The following is a 22,076-nucleotide window of genomic DNA, read 5'->3' on the forward strand; positions in this document are numbered from 1 at the left end:
TGAATGCTTCCAGGGACGGTGACTCCTAAGCAGCCTGTTTCAATGCCTGACCACCCTTTCAGCAAAGAAATTCTTCCCAATGTCCAAACCAAACCTTCCCTGTCACAGCTCAAGGCCAATTCCTTGTGTCTTCATACTAGTTGCCAGGGAAAAGAGGCTGACTCCCATCTTGCTACAACCTCCTTTCAGGTAGCTGTAGAGAGTCAAGCTGATTTCCAGTAGGTGATCACCAGCATCTACCCATGCATGGAGTTGCTCCTTCCCAGGGACAGGACTTTGCAATTTCCCTACTTAAACTTCATGACATTCAAAGAAAATGCTTGGATATGCCTGAATCTCAGCTTCCCACATGCTCACTCATTACTTTAAGAACCAACAAAACCCAGACATCCTGGCCTATTCGTCAAGGCAGGTCTCTAGGAATGCAGTCAGGGGTATAATTACAATGGGGAAGCACAAACCTGATAGTCCCCTGTGTGTGAAAACAGGCTGTTTTGCTGGCCATGCTTCCAGTGCCACACGAGTTTCTTCTGCATTTTCACATTGTCTCCTTCTCTCTCCACCATTTTTTGCCCCTCCTGGAGCCTCTCCAGACTCTGCTGGTACTCCTGCAGCTGCAGCGCCAGTCTCTGCCGGCTCTGCTCCAGCAGCTCTTCCTCGGACTGGCACTCCCGTTCCCGCTGCTCCAGCCGGCCCGCCCTCGCCTCCTGCTCCCGCTGCCGCTGGTCACATTCACGCAGCCACCGCTGCTGCTCTTGCTGAAACTGCTGCTTCATTTTGTGTATGTTGGCCAGTTCCACCCTTTGTTTTTCTGGATTCTGATATTTCTCTTGTTCCAAAACAAGGTTTAGCCGAGAACCATGGCTCCGACTGGTCTTCTCATTCTCTTGCAGGAGTAACCTATGGAGCTCTTTGTGGCTGTCCTGGATAGCCAGTGCTGCCTAGACACCACAACAAAATCAGACACAAATGTTTAAAGATCAGCGTTAATCCATTTCTGTGTTTTTACATAGAATCATTATATAAAAATGCTTGAACTTTTTGGGGAGGTTATTCCTCAAGTAAATAGATAAAATTATGTGATAATGCCTTTACATAGAGATATTTCTAAAATAAAACTCAATTCTTTTGAGCACTTTTAACAAAGCTTCTGGTTTATACTTAGTGTTATTATACATGTTTGTGTTACAGCTGTGCATATGCACTTCAGTTACAGCTGGGATCCTGTTCTGTCAGAGGATGTAGAGACACACAGGAAAAATGGTTTCATGGTTGAAGAGGGCAATACTCACCCAAGTATTCCTAACACAGCTGTGACTTCCACACATAAAACTGTATTGTTTCCAAGTGAGTTCACCCTGGGTTTAAGGCTCTCCTTGCTAACCTGCAACACTGCAGGCCAACTAACACCAGTGCTACAGGCACCTGCCAGCACAGCCATGTCACCAGGACTGCACCACTACACACACCTGACCAAGGTGTCAGTGCAAGCATAAACCTGCAGTATAGTAATGGTTTCAGGTTTGATGTTCCTATTTTACAGCCGAGAACTCTATATTCCGTGCCTCACAAGGATGTTGTGACATTGTTTGCATTAAAGGTTGTGACATCCTCCAATAACACAAAAACAAATAGCTGGGACTAAGAAGAAAGAAAAACAAGAAAACCCTAGATCTGCTGAGGCACTTACTGCGCTATGTTCAAGAGTTGACATGGGCATCTATTTCAGGAGACGTTCCCAGAGAACTCACGTAGCCCCACTGCCCTGTGCTGTCCACCCCAGGAAGTTTTTGGCTTCATGCAATGTGCCATCTGCACTTTCCTTGGCTCTTCCTCCAGTATTGGGTCAGTTCCAGTGACTTGTAAACAGGACAAGATCCTCTGCTTGTTTCTTGGCACCTGACTGCCCATTCATGGTCTGAGCAGTTAAGGCATAATCCTAAACCTTACTTTACTGTCCCTATTTGTTTTTCAATTACTCAAATTTTTTCCCCTGAATTACAGGATTTTTATTTTTCTTTTGTATTGTTTCAATACACTTAACTTCTAAGCCCAAGGTTTCCAGAATTATTATGAAATATGCTAAGGTCAATAGGGTCTAAAAATTAAGTATACAAATGAAACATTTAAAAATAGAATTATAAAAGTGAAGCTAAATAAGAAGACATAAGACATTCAAGCTTAGCATAAAAGAGGCAAATACTTCATACTAAGGCCCTACAGTAAGTGTATTAAGTAAGCAAAGTAAGTAAGGCCCAAAGCAAGTGACATTTAAGCATCTAAAATGGCTGAGTTTGCTACCTGAGCTACCTGGCCAAGTTACTGCTTACTACTAGCCAGGAGAACAGTCTAATCAAAATACAAAATTTTTTCAATTCTTTGAACTATAGTTTTATAAATCTGTATGTGGAATGACATCAGTTCAAGTGGAGCCATCATTTTTCTTTCCTGCTAGGTTTTTGGACTGTACAGACATCCTCTTTTTGGAGGAGGGACTGATCTCCAAGCAGGTTAGTATTATTCAGTTCTTAAAAGAAACCTACCACTGATGTAGAATAAAACCATATTCTATGACAACTTATGCAACAGTCAGAAGAGATCAGGATCAATTAACATAATGTCTAAAAGTAGGACAACATGAAAACAACTCTTTAAAGGCAAATTATTAGGACAAATTAATTACTCCCTGAAGTAAGTAGTGGAGTAGTCACCTGCACACTGTATAAGAGACGGGTTAAGTTCTGGATTGCTTGTACAATCTAGAAAATAAAAGAGAAGGATTTTCAAAGGTTTGACCACTGTTAACTACATAATTACTACATTCTGTCTGAAGTTTAAATTAACTCACCTCTGTCCCTGTAGATTCTGAAAAATTCATACTTCCTCCCTAAAATAAAGATATGTAGCTTTAAAAAGTTGTTTTAAATTTGTATCACCAAGGTAATTTTTTTTTAAACTAGTGGGGACATGTGGCTAGGAAATGTGTACTGAGTCAACCCTTTATGTGGGTATATTAAAAAAGACAGACGCAACAATCTGTGAAGACTAATAATACATCAATAATGGAGTTTCCATGGAAATTACTAGAGATTCTGAACACAACTGTTCATCCACAATTTTAATCCCTTGTGAGTAATGCTACATAGAAAAGACATTTCAATTCATTCTTTGTTTACTTGAGAGTTTTGAAATACAGTAACCGGATTTCTGTATAGTTTCTATACAGTACAGTGGGTTAAGACTACTTACAGTAGGACAAAACAGCATAAGGCTTTTCAAAAATAGCGATTAAAATGTACTAAGAAACTAGCAAGAAGTCTTGTTATTGGATCACAAAAAATGCCTTAGGTGCCCTGTGAGATGCTGTGCCCAGTACACGCTACAAAAGGCACCAGCATGGTCACTACTGTCCTCTGCAGCAAGGCAGAGCTGCCTCACACTTTCCATCCTGCTCCCTTTTCCTAAGAAGCTCTCTAAATTTATGGGGTGAAGCTACCCATAATCCCTTCAGCATGAAGAACAGCTCCTCTGAGAAAGATAAGATGAAATGGTGAGGACTGCTTCAAATATAATCCCTTCTGAGACTACGCTGAAAAGACTTCCTGTATGATTTTTCTTTCTTTTTTTTTTTTTTCTTTTTTTTTTCCCCCAAAGAAGCTGAGGAGAGTTTGGGGAATATTTGTTTTCTCTCTGATTCTCTTAAGTTCTCTACTGAGTCTCATTTTCCACCACAGAGAGCAAAGCATCTGCTACATTTAGATGCAATAACTGAAAATGAAAATGAGAAAGACCAGCTCCCTAAACACAACCCAACACAGACACCCATGGGGCAAAGGGAGTACCAGCTGCATCATTTCCTCCACTACTCTTTCTCTCATTATATCTCTTCAGTATTTCTTTCCACTCCCCCTCCACAACTTCACCTCCTCCTCCTCCTCACTATCTCCAAGCTATAGAAAAGCTCAGCTCTCCTGTGAAAGCAAAGGATTTTGTGTGGATGTCTTTGTGCAGCACAAGAATGGACTCAAGACAGCTCTGCTTTTCCTTAGCTGGAAAAGGTAGGGAGGCAGCACAGGGCCAGAAGGGAGAGAAAGAAGATAATGCTGGAAGGGTGAGGAAGAGTGTACAAGGGAGAGCCTGCACATTGGACAAGAGCAGGGTTTCCTTCAGGTTTTTAAGCCCTTTTTAATTGAAAGCAGATGTGCACAGGGGGAAGGTTTGTCTGGCATTGTCTTGACCAAGGAGTTGCAAGTGGCCAGTCCCAGTGCCCGTGGTCCCCTCACTGCAGCACCACTTGAGTGCTAAGACATGAGGCTGAGGCAGGTTTAGCTGAGCTGGCACATGCCCTGCAAGTCCAGCTAGGAGTGAAGCTGTAATTTCAGGTGTTTAACTGTGCTGATGGCTACCACCGCCTCTCTGCCACTGTTCCTGATCACCTTGGTTCAGAGAGATGAGGATGGTCAGATTCCAGGGCAGGCTGCACTGTGCTTTGAACAATGCCTGCAGAGATACACTTAAAAAGCAGGAGCAGGGGAGACAAGATGAGAATCACTTCTCACAGATGTCCACTGCGGATCCTTCATGTTGCAGGTTCAATGCTCTTCCTTCCAGTACCTAGTCAGCATCTAACCTCCAAGCTGGGAGCTCTTGCCCCTGTGTCCAGCTCCTGTTTTCCCAAGCTAGCTGGGCTGAGTCCAGAGCTGTCAGCCCCCAACCCTGGGACTGCACACCCACCTCCCCGGAAAGCCCTTGCCTTGCCTGTTTTCTTTGCTCATTCTGCCACCTCCTGGTAAGTCTGATTCTGACACGGTATCAGAAGATGTGATGCATGCCTTGCCCAAACAATAGGCCATAAATAACAGGAAAATGGCTTAGGGTGGAAGAATTGGGTGCAGGTCCCTTCAGCTTTATGAATGGGCATAGCTTCAAAGTTGCAGGAGGTTGCTGAAGGCCTTCCCCAGCCAAATCCAGGAAACCTCCAATGGCAGAGACCCCACAACCTCTTTGGACAGACACTGCTCCTTGGTCATCCTTGCCCTGAATTTTTTTCCTTATATACACTCAGAATTTCCCTTGCTGCAACTTGTAATCCTGGAGACTCATCCTTTTGTTGTGCACCTCTGAAAAAAGCCCAGCTCCACGTTCTCTATAACCCCAATGGCAAAGTTTTCATGTAGAACTACTGCAATTTTTAGTGGGCTATATCTGAGCCCCTCTACCCTCTCTAGGCTCTATTCCTCTTCACCTGCTCTCTCATTTGGTCTTTTGTTTTCAAACAATTTTTTCCATTCACATTCTTCTTCCTGCTCCCTTCTATCAGCAGTCTGATAAGTAAGATGATCCAGTGTTAAGCATAAGGTGAGGTTATAGAGAGATTAGTGTACTAGCAAGAGTATTCCCAATATAGACAACAAACAAACACAAGGTTTCAGGCACACAAGCCCTCTTTCAGGCCTGATGCAAAGACAGTATGTTAACACTAAACTTTCGAGCAAAGTTTTCTTTCCATTTCAAAGTTTGTATCTTACATTCTTGTCTCTCCCCTTTATTCCTTTTGTGATTCTTATTCTCCACCTAAGATCTACACTATTACGGTTCACTTTATTTTCACACAGTAATTCATGTTGCTTACTCCAACACTCTGCTGCTACATAAAATTTGTCATTCCTAGTCTTGTCCAGAACTGATTTTTGATTCTGCTTTTCTCCCCACATTTGCTTATCAGCTACAGGACTTTGCAAAATGGGCACTTTTTTTCTATTCTCTAATTGCTCCATTTTGTTTTGGTTCAAATTCTGAAGCAAGCTGGTGTAAAAACATCCATCCTATCTTATGTGCTTGTTCTCAGGACGAAGTTCTTCCAATGCACAAGTGTTCCTTGCATTAGCTGAGGACTCTGTCACTGCAGGAGACTTTCATCATCCTGTGAACGGGAACAGCTCATACAAATGGTTTGAAAACACTGCCTGTTATTACAACTCACTGATCTTAAGCCTTGCAGAAAAATCATTCTGTGCTTGGATTGTTTATGGCTACTTTTTAAAATTTTATTATTAATTGCTGTGACCTCTATTAGACTGAATTACCTGGATCTGAGTGAAAATCCCCATAAAAATTTGAATAGTATGTACAGGCACAGTGCCCAGACTGCCATGTGCAATGCAGGAAGAAAAACTTACAATACCTTATCCTCAAGATCGGCACCTGCAATTTCCTTTTCAACACTGAGATCAATTTCTGGTGATTCTTCAATTTCTTTTCTTTCTGCATCTAACAGATAAAGCCCCAAGAAAATGCATAAGAAAGGTATCAAAGCATATATTGACTAGAAAAACAAAGAGCATGCTTTTTTACAGCTACTCAGAACTATGAGACTATGAGAAAGTGATTTTTATGGCTTGTAGTTACATAATGGATCCTAGGCTGGGGAAAAACAAATTTGCAAACCATGATAGCACATGTGGGTCAAAAATGCTCTGTATCAATGTTTTTTAGACAACTTTATTCACAATTTTGTTTTGAGAAATTAGTGCTACCTTTTGCAGCTGAAATTATTGGAATATCAATCCCAGTTTTCAAGCCTCCTGACAACAAGAGAAATGGCCCATAGTGCAATATAGACCTGGTGCAGAGCTGAACAAAAATTACAAGAAAGTGTACTTTCAACAAAGTTATCTAACAATTTACACTACCTCAGCATTTGCCCAAAGACAACTTTTACTACATTACTTTCTATCTGGTATCAATTATTTTAGCACTCTAAAGATGTAAAAGCACCAAATTTTACTCACCACCCAGAGCAGATTCCAGTATTTCATTGGTAGTGAATCTATGCTTCACACTTAATTCCTCAGTACTTTCCTCAGGTGATCTGTCTGTTTCATCACTCACTTGTGATGTTGTTACAGCAATGTGGAGACTTTCAACTGAAGAGGAAAAGATGCAGAATTACAGACACCCCTTAAATCGCTCTTTAGTGCATAAATGCACTAAGTTCCTCAATGATATAGAAATGATTGACCAGGGAGTAATCTAATTTGTAAGGGACTTTCAGAGGTCACCCAGTCCTGCACTTCACTAAAACTGGTCAGTCTAAATTGTGTTGCTCAGAGCTTTGCACAACAAGCCTTTAACACCTCCGAAGATGGAAACTTCAAAGTCTCCCTGAGCAACCTGCTCCAGTATTTTAACATTCTCATGGCATTTGATTTTTAATTTTAGTTAATTGGAATCGCCTGGATTTCACCACAGGACTATTGTCTCTTGTCCATGTGTTCTTTTATTGTCATGTGCCTCTGAAAAATCCGTCTTCTCTATATCCTCCCATTACACTGCTGTGGACAGTAATGAGATCACACCAAGCCAGCTACCTCAGCTTGCCTTTAGACATCATGTTCTCCAGCCCTCTAGTCATTCTGGTGCCTTTCACTGGATTTGTTCTACTTTGTCAATGTCTCTCTTGGCCAGGGAAAGTGCAGCATTCGTCATGGCAGCCCAGACAGGACTCATCAAGGTTAAGTAGAGGAAGAATCACCTGCCTCAACTTGCTGGCAACTCCCCTCCTACTGCAGCAGCACAGGAAGCATTTGGTCGTCTTTGCCACAAGAGCAACTGCTGCCTCATGGTCAACCTGCTGTCAAGTAGGACTGCCAGGTCCACTTCCACAAAGGTATTTTCTACCTCATCAGTGTCCAGTCTGCACCAACACATAGGATTACATCACCTAAGATGCAGCACTTTGCATTTATCTTTGTCAAATGTCTAAGTGTTCCTCTTACCATTTTCTCAATCTGTAGAGGTCTCTTCAGCTCAGTGAATGCTCCACCTCTCACCATGACAGTCATGGGCTTGCTAAGAATGTACTCATTACATTAACTGCATTAATAAATATGTTGAACACTACCTGTCTCAGGATACACCCGCTAAGAGAATCCCCTAATAACATGATACCAACTGGATGGCATATGACTGACCCCTTCAGCCCAGCAGTCCAGCCTGTCTTCCACCCAGTTAAGCAGTTTACATCGAGTCAGATGTAATACTACAGCCAGTGCAAACAGTGTTGAAGGTCTGAGAGATGTCAAGGTAACCAACATGCACCCTTCTCTCCCCATAAAACTTGTCAGGTTAGTCAGCCCTAATTAATCTGTGACAGTCGCTCCAAATCATCTTCCTTTCTTTCAGGTTCTTGGAAATACCTTCCAGGAGGATTATCTCAGAGATGCTGGTCAGACTGACTGTTTTTTAGTTCTGTATATATTCCTTCTTGGAGTGTGAGGCTTGCTTTCTTCAAGTCATCAGGAACCTCTCCTGATCACTGTGACTTTCAAAGTTGACAGAAAACAGCCTCACAGTGACATTGGTCAGCTTGCTGAGCAGCCTTGGATTTATCCCATCTCATCTCATGGATTTGTGTACATCTAATTTGCTTAAGCACTATGTAATTCTGTCTTTCTCTACTGTGAGCAATGCTTTATTCCCATAGAGTCTGCTATTAGCTCAGAAACTTAGTATTTCCATCTTGGAAAAAGATCCCTACAAATTGTCTACAATGTTAACAACTGTAAGCTTACACAGAGTGTTGTAGAGTTCCAAAATCAAAGACATCATCAACATCAACAACAGCATGAGAGAAAGTGAAAAATACAGAAGTGGGCAGAATAAGGTATATAATAACTGTAGGCTGCCATTTCAAGTACTTTCTGTTTCATCACTGACTTACTGTACCCTACACAAATTTAATAAATTTTATCAATAAAATGCTCTTTGACTTTATAATGATGATGAAGACTAAGCTCCACTGCTTTATAGGTTGAAATGTTGTTAGTAGCACACAGTTCTCAACTTAGGTGATGCTAAAATCAGGACTCAGTTTACCAGGGCTCCTTTCCACTGAGTTTAGAAGTTTAGTTGAAGATCCAGCTAGGGAAGGTATCTACAAATACCATTCCCTTCCTTCCTTTGTAGGACAGCACTGTAAATGGTGCAGCCATCTAACAACACCCTGTTAGATAGCAGGCAGAAAAAACAGGGCTCCTACAACAATTGTGCTAGGTGTTTCTTGGTAGAAATTTGATTTGCCCTGTATGTAATCATACAGGATTCTGAAGTGACATCAAAATCAGCCAAGGCAGGTGAAGGCTGGGGACCAGGCAATATCATACTGCATACAAGCTTCTCCCCTGCTGTGCTTCACAGAGCTGTACTGTGAGGACAGCTAACAACCTAACACCACCCCCTGCCTGCTTATATTTGATGCTATGCCCTAAACATAACCAAAATATCCAGGTATTTTACAATCTGGCAGGTACCATCTCCTGTATCTGACAAAAATCAACAGATTTTTGTTCTATGCCCTTTTGGAATTTTTGACACTGCCACTTCTTGAGACCTGACAGAATTACAACACAAGGCCACATGTCTGCACTTGGTCACCTTAAAATATCTGCTCACATGAAGAGCCACCAATCCACTCTTCCAGTGCAAGCTCACCTTCTCTGAGTGCTGCTGCCAGCAGTGAAGCAGCCTGCGGAGTTTCTCCGGAATCTGGTTTGATAAGTAGGTGAGGTTCTACATGGACATCGTCAAACCCACACATATCTGCCAGTTCTGCATAGATATGCAGCTTTTCTTCTAAGTAATTGCAGATTTGCTGGTCCTGGTTACTCAGTGATTCTGTCAACCAAAATGGAACAGTGCAAAATTGAAAACTGTATTACCATTTTTTATCCTGCAGGGAAAGCATGCTCCCCATTCATCTTTCTAATCTTTATGCCACATAGAAAGTGCTAATTCAAGTTAAGCTTCTTTTAAGTGGCCAGGACCCAAATTCATCCAAGTTCATCCCACAGTCTATCCAAATGAAAGCTAGCATACACCCTGGCAGAGTCTAGGCCAAAGCCCTGCGCTGATGAGGTGGCTTTGGCTGCTCTCTCTGACCCTCATTACTGCTGTCTTCTTATAGCAACATGTTAGTTCTACCTGCTGGGAAAGCACTTGCTCATGTTTGCTAGTAACTCAGGGCCTCAACTTCAGAGAACGCCTACTTTCAGCAGAGGATCCCTTCCCTGTGGCTCTCAATAGGACAGACATTGCCACAATTTCTCTCCTCACAGCAATATAAAGATGTGGGAGTTAGGCGTGGGGGCACCAAGGAAGCAGAATTTATCCTTATTAGCTATATTTGCCAATAAAAATAATAGCAGCAAAGGACAAAGTGCTATAAACAAACACAAAGCCACACAATTTTGAAGATTCAAGGTATTTTCACAAACTCAGAACTACCTGATCCTGAGGCTAATCTGCAAAAATCAGTATTTGTTTTGAAAACATCTATTTTCATTTTTATTTTTCAGTTATAGAAATGTAGCAAAACCATTAAAGTGTTTGGAAAAAACATGCTTCTCTTTTACTACCCTCACGTTATACCATCAGACCACCTCATCTGTCTCTGCTGTGACTCTGCCTGTTGAGCCACTTCGAACACATCAACCAGTATGAGTGCATTACTAATTCATCCTGAATTCCGAGGATGCCGGAGCTCTTAGAGCGACAGGAAAGGTAACACACCTTGATATTTCTGAATCCTGTATGCCTTGGCCTCAGCAATACGTCTGTCCTCATCAGATTCACTCATTTTTACTTCCTCTTCCTCTTCCTCTGGACAACTTGAAAGATAAAAGACAAAGGTGGATAAAGCAAAATCTGCACATCACATATTCCTCTTCAATACAATGTTATGTTCACAATAAACAGAACACAACACCAGCACCTTTTGCAACAATCCAGAAGCATGCCATTTGTCTGCCTCTTTAAGAAGCAGCAAGTGGACATCAAGCAGACTGAAGGACACCTTATTACTCTGGTAAGGCTGCACTGTGCAGCGAGAGTGGCTGGTGCACACCCACAGGCATGCTGTCCCAAGCATAAGCTTGGCCCCATCAGAAGCAATGTTTTCCCTACCATTCTTAATGAGCTGACACCAAGATAACAGGCATGTTATTATGATTTCCTCAAAATGGTTGTATGGACACCTGCAGGACCCTGGAAGGCAGCCAGTGCCAAAGGCAGAGGTGAGGGAAGGCTGGTACAATGGTTGGTAAGGATGTCTAATGAGGAACAGAAAGGGTCTGATTCAGTGGGAAACCAGGAGGAATATGGGAAGTATGGCAGGAGTGATGAAGAGGTTTTGGCACCTTGAGCTCAGAGGAAAACCCAAACTCACAGATGGACCCAGTACAATGCAGAACAAAGAACATGCTACCATGAATATCCAACCAACTTCCCATCTACTTTGGACTACCAGCATGAAAACCAAACTCCTTTTTCCCTACCTTTCCACTGCCTCTTGAATATGCCTCATCCAGTTGTTACGTTCTTCTTTGGAGCTGGTATGAACCTCATACATCTCAGGCCCCACAGATGAAGCACTGATCAGAAACATCCCCCTTTCTTCATTGGCTACTTCTCTTACTATGAGCTTCTGAAGGGAGATAACTGAAGGCTTCTGGTCCTGGAGGAAGCAGTCAAAGTACATGCATAATAAGTTACTTTCTTATAAAACACCACACTCTAGGAAGAACATGATTTTTCAATTCATTGGACTAACACTAGTCCTGGTATAGTCAGACTACTGAAAGTTTGAGTAATCAGACATCCTTTTAAACTATTCTTTAAAATATGTTACACTGTCAACTAACAAATCAAGCACTAGGTATGTGCTAAAAAGAAAATCTCAGAGGCTCACTGATACTGAGACACAATATTCATATAATGTTTATATTTATATACTTTGGGAACTTCTTTCCATGACCTTTCATGTCTTTTATGTGTGTTTACTACTATATTTTCAGTAACAATTGTTCTTCTGTTTGTTTTATGGAACAAAAAAATTAAAATTTATATTAGACAACTGAAAGAGCCTGCATTACTTCCCACCTTCACAACCATGAAAAGCACAACATTACAGATATAATTCTGTTAATTTTATCCTTTTCCACAAAAAAACTTACTTTTGAGAACAAATTAAATTTTCTATATACTGACATACAATACCAGGATTTTAGGAAAAAAAAAAAAAGTTATGGGGGAATGAGCTGGATAAGGACCTAATTTTTGAGAAATACACAAATTAATGTGCAACATATGTGTTAAAATATCTGACAATATACTCACAACAGCTGCAAAGATGTATTTTTGATCCTTTTCTTGTAAGAACAGTAGTACATCAGTTAGAAGCAGAGCTAAGGTGTCTTAAAATGAGAAATGGAAAATACTGGATTTTAATTAAGATTACTGCAATCAGTGTTAAATTATTACTTTATCTTTATAAAGGGAGAAGCCCCGATGAAGAAATATGTCATAGAATCCTACAGTAAACTAAACGGGAAATATCTGAATTAGCCCATGGTCTCCACAAAGGACTTGCACATCCCTGCTTTGTATCTCCCAGGAAAGTGCACTACGCTGGAACACATGCCCAGGGAAAGAAGAAATCCTTGCACCAATGGCAGTACAACTTCCCTAAGCCTGGCAAAGGCTACCTCACATAACCCTGCTTTGTCTGTGCTGTAACACACACTCATAGCACAGTATTACACTGGTAAAAGCATTTCTAGAATAATGATCAACAGACAGCTTTATAAAGTTGTAGAGCAAAAACTAGTAGGATCTAAAGAAACCCTAACCCCTAATACATGATTACCACCAAAAATCAAAATCTGAGCTTGCATGTAAAAATTGTGCTCCAGACAAGTGTGGCTTCAGAATTTCTTTCCTACTATGGATGTCTCATTACCACTGAATTGTTAATAAGCTATTTTCAATGGCAAATACTGCAAACAATAAAAATGTACAAGTCAAAACATTATGTTATTAAATTAAATTTGAAACCAAAAAACTAGAAGGAGGGGATTAGAAGAAGAAATGCAGATGGTATTATACATGAACTTGTGTTCTTATGCAGATTACTCACAAATTATGGCAGCTTCTGGAACTGGTCATCCAGAAATTAGTGGAACATTGGCAATACCATTATCGCAGACATTCTTATTTGCAATATAGCACAAGAAAGTATTTTCACTCTTTAACTAGTCTTCAAATGTTATTTGCAAGTAAAGAGTTAAAAGACTTTACTGCTTAGTGGAAATACCTTTGAATCGACCAGTTGCTGTCTTCCAATACACTAAACCTTCATGAAGAAGTATCCTCTCTTTCCTCATCAAGTCTTGCTTCCTAAAAACATGGCCATTTTTCAGCTTTGTATATGTTTTGTTCTCAGTTCTACAGAGAATTTCCAACAGCTTTTGCTTTTTCTCATACTCATTCACTTTCAAATCTACTGTTGCTATTATATCCTTAATTAGACGAAGGGCTTTGCACAAGTCTCTATGCTCTTCTGTTCCTTCTGTATGAAACAAAATATAAACAACATGACACTAGTCAGCATGTTCAAGAGAAGATATAATTCCTTGCTTTCTGGAAACAATCAGCATGATGCAAACCGTAAATTGATACACTTGTTAATTTAAGTTGAAACTTGCAACCATTTTACTAGAATTATTAGAGGTATATACCTTTGACTCACCTATTAAAAGATGACCTGTACCTCAGATTTATTCATTAGCCAAAACATGTTGGATAGTTTCTGAAATATTTATGAGGTGCCAACACTCAAAAAAAAAAAAAATTAGTGGCTAAGTAAATCATATGGTATATTATTTTTATGGCTAAACAAAAGTACCCTTGAAACAGGATTGCAAGTACAAAGGATTTGCATTGTATATGCAACTTTCTACAATGCTCATTTACTGCTCATTTAGGGGGCAATATCTGTAAGTTAATAGTAATTGTAAAAAGTTATACTAAGTTCCAGAGGGCACTCAATCTTTGCCTGAAAAAACAGAGTAATTTACAAAATGTTTTTCTAGCCCTACTTAGAAAAGGCTCCTTCAGATTTAATTCCAAAGGTACACATATGTATCTGAGCTAGTTTCACATACTTTAGTCAAGGTCTTTTCCTAAAACAAGTATGCTGTTCTGGACTTCTACGGCCTACCTGGCTGGAATATCAGAAATCTTCACAACCCACCCTTGACAAGACCTATATAGACCAGACAGCCCTGACCAGGTGACATTTGCCTGAACAGTAGGTATTTACGTTACTGTGATTGTATCTCAACAGAGCAGTGAATTTAATCTTTTGTGATATTGTAGCTGTGTAAATTCCTTACATTAGAAGTGTGCTAGGATTTCAGACATGAAGCAACATTTTAGCTCTTATTTACCTTTTGAGTATTGCAATATCCTTTCAACCAGAACAGGGTATTTGGTGATTCGCTGGGTGACGAGCAAAATGCATTCAGGGATTCCTCGGCGTCGTGCCAACAGGTTGCTATTTCTCAGCTGCACAGATGTAAATATATACCTTAGGTAGTAAAGGCATATTAAACCACCAATTGACTAATAAGAAATATGATCTAAAAGCATTAGAGTAAGTTAAAACAAATGCTGGGTAATTGGAACCATCCCCAAGGAACAGTTGCTGTGCTGAGGGATGAGGCGTACTGTAACAGGAACACGTGTGTAATACACACTGGATGCCAAAGCATTCTAAAATTTGAAAGAAAACTGTGATTTATCAGCTCACTAGTTAAGGAGAAAAAATTTTTGCCATTTTTATTAGCCATTTAAAGTGCGTTACAGAATATAATTCCAACCCTAAATCTAAGTAATAGTTATGTACCTTTTCCTGAGCATTTTGTCAATAGTGCTTATGATTCCACATTAACTTACTTTAATAAAATTCTGGAACTTCTTGTTTTGTTGCAGCTCTTTGAAGAGATTAACAGCTTCTTTCTGATGGCTACAAAACTCTCCGTATATTTTCTCCATTTTAGTTGCATTTTCCTCTGAAAACTGAATAAATTAATAAGTGAATTGTGCTCAGCATTCTATCTGACAGGAAAGTGTGTACCTTTAACTAGTGAATTTTGTATGAATAGCGAACTTTTACATTACATGGTTTATCAAGTTCTCTGAATTTCACTAACAAGGCCTGTCACTACAGAATGAAAATAGGCTAGCTGTTTTTAGGAGCAAGAAGATGAACACAAGCTGGAGAGAGCACAAGCAACCTCCACTGTACTCTTGCCAGTAACAGCTAGAACATTATAATGGCATTTCCTTCACCTCTTTTCAAACACAACCCTCTGAGGTTCATTTACTTTTGTCTGATCTCCACATTGCTTCTAGACAAAGTAACATCTCAGCTCTTTATTTCAGTGGAGTGAAAAAAGACTGTCAGAAGGAGAAAAGCTACACCTCCCTTTCACAAGGAAGTGAGATGTGAATGTCAAGCCATCAGTTAGCTATTCTTTGGCCACAGGAAACACCTTGCAACCACACCTTCCCTACTGAGCAGTATCCTAGGACATAACTGATCTGGGATGCCAGATTACTACAAGAAATTAACAGGTAGTTTCCTTTCCATCATCAGTTCTTCACATCTCTCCTCAGCTGACAAAGTGAATCCATTACTTCCATTTTTTGCAGTTCTTAGTATGACAGCAGCCTTCTACTGCAAACACGTCCAAGTTCATCACTTCCCTTGTCACTCATACCACACAGGGAGAAATCCACCCCAAGTTCACCCCAGTTACCTGACAATAATGATATTTTTTTGCATTGCTATTTCATCCTTAAATAATCAGGAAGGACAGGTTTTGAATCTTTTTGAGGCAACCATAATTGTCTTCTTGCCCACAGAAGTTTTGGAGTTAAAAAATTGTTTAAATTTGAAACCCTGAGCACTTAAAGGATTAAGAGAACTGATGCTTCTACCTGCTGCACAAGGATGTCTCCAATTCTGCTGATGACAAAATTGCGCTCACTCCCTGCCATGCATGATTCCTGCCGCCTGTCCTTCATTCTGCAGAAGAATTGCCTGTGCACCTCCAGTAGCTCATCTAAGCAGGGGAATATTCTGTCCACCATGGTGTGGTCAAGCTGCAGTTCTTCCTTCATCCCTTTCCTGAATACTTCAGACATAATGAACAGGGTATGGATGTGATGTACTTCTGTTTGCATCAGCTCTGTGGTATAAAAGAAAAAAGGATAGTGTAGTAATCACCTGAATATTCTGCACACCTTATAAGGCAGAATTTAGTCTATCAAATACACAGTCATAATTCTTTTTTCGGTGTGAGCCTCAAACTTAATCGTTTATGTCACTCAGAAGACTTAATTTATCTGGCTCTGACACAATTCTCTCTGTATCTCACTGAACAAGCTTGCGCTGAGGATTGGATGAGGCCCCTTCCAATTTCAACTATTCTGTGAACAGGCTAGGTATGTCTCTGGTAGCCACTACTATCAATTTCCTTAATTTAGGAGACATCGTACTTTGTGATAAAAATGTTCTTTGAACCTTCTTGTTGTTTTGAGTTGAAGCATTCATTCTTCTGGCCAAAAACCATGCAGGTTCCCTCTCTATTTGATACATCAGCTTTGAAAATACTGACCAAATATGACATCCTGCCGCTTGACGACATCCTTTTCTTGCTTGCTACAGAACACTGGATCCACAACAAGACTCCAGGAGTCTGCCTCAAATTCTTCTGCATCTGTGCAGAGATCAGTCCACTGAGACAAATCCACATCATCTATGACAAAATTTATATTTCTTTAACATCACATATATAAAGAGTAAGGGAAGTCCCTTGGTACATGCAGATCTATTCATATAGCAAGGGGAACACATCACAGAGATGAACTATAGGTAAGACTTCTGCAAACGCTGGCACTGTCTTTACTACAGCAAAGTTTGCCAGATATGAATATTATTACCAGTGTTGAATTGCTTTTGTGACAGAAGGGGAGGAGAATAGATGAAAAACACTCTTCTTTCCTCAAATTAAATCCTTTTTATAACTCTTTGCTTGAAGAAACGTTTTAAAATTTAAAAATAAAATTCAGTATTTCCAATAGCAGATGTCCAGTGAACAGTATGTGCACCACTCTATGTGGGTGAAAGCCCTTCAGCTTTCAAATTCAGTCTCTCACACCTAGCTACAGAAAAATCTATTTCCATTTGCTTCACAAGGCTATGCAGCTATTGTAAGAGCACCAGTAGGAGTTAAGAACTTGGGCTACTGAGGAAATACAAGTGTTGCAGGTTTACAATTTGCAGTAGACATGGTCAACAGAGTCGACTGGATGAGCGCAAAAGAAAAGTGTATTACTGTTCTGTTTCTGCAAGGATGCCAGTACATTTATCCCTGTTACTTTAAAATGGTAATAACATACTAAAATATTCCAAAAGTTATAAAATAGTTACAAGGAAGAAAGGAAAAGTTCTCTTTTAAGACTAACGTGTTAAATTTCATCATTTTAAAGAGGGATGCAACTGTAATTATCAAAAACAAGTGCTCTTCTTTGAGAAGATGAAGTGTCTTCCTAAATCAGCTAAGGAGTTTTTCTGGTTTTCACTTTCCAATACTAGCTATAAGATGCAACATCGTGCAATATTCTCACCTTCCATCATAAAAGCATCCATTGAAGAAAAGGTCCCTAATGCTTGTAACATCTCTTCAGACTGTGACTTGGACTTCCAGGTGCTAGTCTCAGAGTCTTGTCCAGAAAATTGTGTAGCTCTTCTAGAGCAGAAATTAAAAAAAAAAAAAAAATAAAAACAACCGCATTTATTTCATGGTTTAAATCTTCCTAGAAATCCTGAAGGATATATTTAGCATGGTCCATCCGCAACTGCCCCTCTACCTTTCCAAACTCGCACTGGGGACACTTTTGGACAAGAGGTAGGGCTGTTGTGAGGCTTCCCTCTTTCCAGGAGACAGTCCAATAGGCACAGAGAAAGAAGGATGCACTGAGGACAGCACCATCTGTGAAATGTCTCCAGGCAGGGAATCTGTGAGGCAAAGCACAATACAACATTTTGACAAACAATGAGTTTATCATTGTTTGACAGAGTATGTCATCAACAGCACTCTTATACTGAGAAATGATATCTGGTGTTCATATTGACCCACATCAGGCATCAAGAATGCCTACTTCCCAAGGTACATGACCACAATGCTCTCTCACAGACTGTAAAAAAAGCCTGTAGGCAATGTGGAATAGCCTCAGTGTGGCTATAATTTGATAAGGAAATAATCTCAAATCATACATGCTCTATAGGTGTGCAAATACTTGTGCACAAGATAAATGACATAGACAGAACTAACTACATTTTTTTTTGTTTTCACTGAAAATATAGTAAGTTCACACTCATTTTAGTAGAAGATTAGTTATTTCAACAGTGATCTCTCAAAAAAAATCCATTCATTAGAAACACATACCCTTTCTTACAGGTACTGAAACAAAACTTAAAAACAGAGAAATTACATGGAAAAGTTCATGCTGTCAGTCCCATGATTTTTAATCAAGGCCTACCTTAGAAATGCTAGGTTTATACCTAACTTACTTGTTACACCAACTTGGAGCTTGTTTTTATTATGGTATTTCTCCTGGGATTTCTGAAAAAAAAATTTTTTGAAATCACATAGCTGATAATATACTTAACAGTCAAGTCAGTAACTCATTCACATATACCATCACACGAAGGGCTAAAAGAAAGAGGTCCTAAATTATGGTACTAATTCCTTCCAATAACTAATTTTATTAGTTATTGGTAGATAATTATATTCAAAGTAGAATATTATTTGTACTACGATACAAAACTATTTCTTCTAAGCAGAATGCGTTACAACATTCACCTTTCTCTATATGAGTATTGCCTGCAAAGGCTGCACAAAAAGTGTACATTCAGGGCTTTATACTCAAATAAGATCAAAGCATTTGTGGTAGTACACTATCTGAAGCATGGGTACCAATGGCAGAACCACTCCCCCTTCCAAAGTGGAATTTTGCAAAATCTGTACCAAAAGCCTGCTGTACTTGGGCATATACTTCAGGTGAGTCAGTGAACATTTCCTGCACTGCATTCTTGCTTTGAGGGCTCTCGTGTCCTCTTGCAAGTAACCCACCATTCCCTAGGAATGCAAGCTGTCAGTTCAGCAGTCTTAATGCCTAAAGTTTCTCAGAAATTAGTGCAAGACCATGATGTGAAAATTATAAACAAAATTACACCCACTTGATTTATGTACAGTTTAAGGCTTGTTTATGCTAAAGAATCAGTATGGAATCATGCTGTCCTTGAAAGACACCATGATGCAAAACACAGCTACACCAGAAAGACACGCTCCACAAATGTGAAAAATGACCTGCATCATTGTGGCACATTTTTCTTCAAGTCTCATTTTATTTCTTGAGGGCAGTAGCCTTATACATCTGGTTTTCAAGATTAAGCCTTTGTTAAGATAATGTCTCCATGCATGCATTCCTTCTTAACCGTTAAGGTAGTATCCACCCGCTCTAGTGCTGGTTTTGCCCTGCTCAGAAGTGTTATATGTATTATGGTAATTCGTGCTGGTAGAGAATATACATATAAATGCAAGAAATATGTCTAAGATATAAAAACCTCAAAATCACACTAGCAGGGGAAAAAGGGAGTTGCTTCACAGGGTGATGAAATCGCAGCTGGCAGCTGAGGAGGAGGTGTGTCATTAACATTCGAAGTGAACCTAGCCCATGAGATGGTTGTTCTCACTGGTATGAACAGGAGGATGCCCAGCGATGATGGCCCATGAAGGTTTTCATCTTAGATAAACGGGGCCATCAGGGACATACATCTGAATGTGGGATTCCGGGAACCGAAGAATGGACACATATCGCTTCTCAACAGGGTTTTGTCCAGCACAGGACAGAGAATGGAAGCAACATGAATATGGAGAACCCAGAAAGGAGACAAAGAGACTCCTGAGCGGTCTAGAAAAAGGGTATAAGAACGGGCTCTGGCAAGTAGCATTGTGAGGGATTCAGTGCCATAGAGGCCGGAGCTGTGTTCTCCCAGCTTTGATCCCCGGGTCGGTGCTGTTCCTTGATTGTTGGCTGTCGGGACTGTATATCAGTCTTGAAATAAATTCTATTTTTATTTTTATTAAATTGGCTGGATCAATTTTTACCTATAACAGAAGCATCTGAACACTGGGAATAATTGCCTAGGCAGGCAGCTGCGGAGTCTCCTCCTCCAGAGATTTCCCAGAATGGGTGAAACAAACATCTGCCCAAATTGTTACCTAGAAGTGAGCCAGCCCAAGGGTGAGGAGGTAGATAAGGTCACCTGCCAGAGCCCCTTCCATCTCTGCTTGCCATTATTCCAAACATACGGAATCCCCCCAGTACACGAGGGTTCTTTCTCTCTGAGGTTTTGAGAAGCCTTTCTTTTCAATCTGTTCTGTAACCCTCCAGGCACACCATTTCACAGTCTGAGCTTGCAACCCTTCAAAAACATAAATACTTCTTGAAACTTGTTTTTGATCCCCTTCTAAAAACTGTTATTCAATTAATTAATTGTTATTCAATTATTAAAGAGTGTTAGCTCTGTTGCTCACATTAGCCATTCTGACACCCTCGCAGCCCCTCGCACACAGACACTGAGTCTGGGCAGCCTGTATTTTCTTTTTAAATTCATTGTTTCCAGCCCCTTGGAAAGCAAGTATCCTCTAGGAAGATCAGTGTAGGAGGTTACCTTGGTGCACACAGGAGCACACTCCTTGCAGCTTTTATGCACAGTCACGCTGCAATCTGAAAAGAGAAGGTATGTTTCAAAGCCTGGCACCAAACAGGGTCCCAGTCTGCAGAAAATGTACTCCGAGGCTTCAGTTTTCCCTCTTTCAGGTGTGATCCTTGGGATTCTTTGATTACAGATACAGGCTAGAAGGGAGTTTCTGCCTAATGTGCAAGGGCTAGGAGATCAACGATTCTTTCTGAATGTGTTACCTGCTGTACTTCTTCCCTCTCCCTTTTCAACCTCAGCTCATTACATAAAACAGGTACATCCAAATGATGACAAGGTTTCAAACAGCACACTGAACTAGGACGTCAGAACAGTATTCAGAGCACTTTAAATCCACAAGTAAAAGCCAGCAGCTACTTACAAGAACACTGCAGTGATTCCTTTCCTAGGAGGGCCTTTTCACAGACCATGCATGGGATAACTCCTGGGAAAGTCCCATTTGTAAAATTGTGCCTGGTTGGTTTCTCCTTATCTTTGGTGTCTTTATTTTTTGTCTTCATCCCCAAAAGCAGATGTAGGAAAATAAATAATCAAATAAATAAATAAATAAAGTTATTCCACCTTAAAAACAATAAAATATTCCCTTACAAAACCAAATTATTCTAGAATGTTTAATCCCTGTACTGTAAGACCTGCAACAGCATACTGTACTCTTACACCCAATATTGCTGAAGCCCTAAAATCATATAGGCATTGTTTTTACTGGCAGCTAGGCCTGAAAGTATTATCAAGGAAGATTGGCAGAAATACATTTAGCAATCTAAAAAAAGGGGAGGGACAGGAAACAGAATTTTAGAAGTGTTGTTCATTCACTGTATACACTGTATATATCCTCTACATGTGTACATCTCATGCCTCTGCAAATAGAGGTGCAATTATGCAAATTTTAAAAAGTTATCCTTAGATCTTAGAAGACATTAGAAACATTCTAATTTTAATGAGCAGTAAAAAATTTAATAAATTCTGTCTATTTTTCCAGTACCCTTGTTGGCATAACTACACATATAGCTTATAGTTACTGACTCTCATACTTTAAGAGCGCACACAGACAGAAGCTGCACAACCAGACATACACGTTCACAAGCTCATGGTCAGTTCTGACACTCTTGAAGGTGCTGCCTCAGACAAACACCTTCACATCCATGTAGTTAGGATGTCCTGGGGCACAGGAGGGCATACTAGGGAGCCTGCAAACTGTCAAAAGGCCACCCAGAAAGAGCCTGTAGGCCAAGCCTGTCTTTCAAGCTGCTAACTGATGCCATTAATCTAAAATTAAGGTGTCTTACAATTAAACTACAATGTTGTAATCTATCTTCTGTAGTAGATCTGTTTGACTGTGCAGGCTTCAGTTCTCAAACTCTTTAACACTATGACGTCTTTACTT

General features: G+C 40.1%; 1 protein-coding gene across 19 annotated transcripts in view; it reads right to left on the reverse strand.

Moving 5' to 3' along the window:
* ARHGEF28 (Rho guanine nucleotide exchange factor 28) overlaps positions 1-22,076 on the reverse strand; it is a 120,121-nt gene that overhangs the window by 20,933 nt on the left and 77,112 nt on the right. For 15 of the 19 annotated variants that reach the window (XM_041486180.1, XM_041486178.1, XM_041486181.1 and 12 more), the window contains 19 exons: positions 21,054-21,186; positions 20,645-20,700; positions 18,479-18,530; positions 17,776-17,923; positions 17,533-17,654; positions 16,521-16,661; positions 15,841-16,091; positions 14,794-14,916; positions 14,286-14,403; positions 13,151-13,405; positions 12,175-12,251; positions 11,334-11,512; positions 10,570-10,667; positions 9,493-9,675; positions 6,792-6,926; positions 6,185-6,270; positions 2,849-2,887; positions 2,712-2,759; positions 462-941 (listed from right to left, as the gene is read on the reverse strand). In XM_041486180.1, the coding sequence (XP_041342114.1) occupies positions 462-941; positions 2,712-2,759; positions 2,849-2,887; positions 6,185-6,270; positions 6,792-6,926; positions 9,493-9,675; positions 10,570-10,667; positions 11,334-11,512; positions 12,175-12,251; positions 13,151-13,405; positions 14,286-14,403; positions 14,794-14,916; positions 15,841-16,091; positions 16,521-16,661; positions 17,533-17,654; positions 17,776-17,923; positions 18,479-18,530; positions 20,645-20,700; positions 21,054-21,186 (2,724 nt within the window). The remainder of the gene's footprint in view (positions 1-461; positions 942-2,711; positions 2,760-2,848; positions 2,888-6,184; positions 6,271-6,791; positions 6,927-9,492; positions 9,676-10,569; positions 10,668-11,333; positions 11,513-12,174; positions 12,252-13,150; positions 13,406-14,285; positions 14,404-14,793; positions 14,917-15,840; positions 16,092-16,520; positions 16,662-17,532; positions 17,655-17,775; positions 17,924-18,478; positions 18,531-20,644; positions 20,701-21,053; positions 21,187-22,076) is intronic. The other 4 variants (XM_041486163.1, XM_041486171.1, XM_041486166.1 and 1 more) reach the window with 4 other exon arrangements.

Source organism: Pyrgilauda ruficollis, unplaced genomic scaffold, assembly GCF_017590135.1.
Source record: "Pyrgilauda ruficollis isolate IOZ18807 unplaced genomic scaffold, ASM1759013v1 scaffold74, whole genome shotgun sequence".
In the NCBI taxonomy this organism is placed as follows: domain Eukaryota; kingdom Metazoa; phylum Chordata; class Aves; order Passeriformes; family Passeridae; genus Pyrgilauda; species Pyrgilauda ruficollis.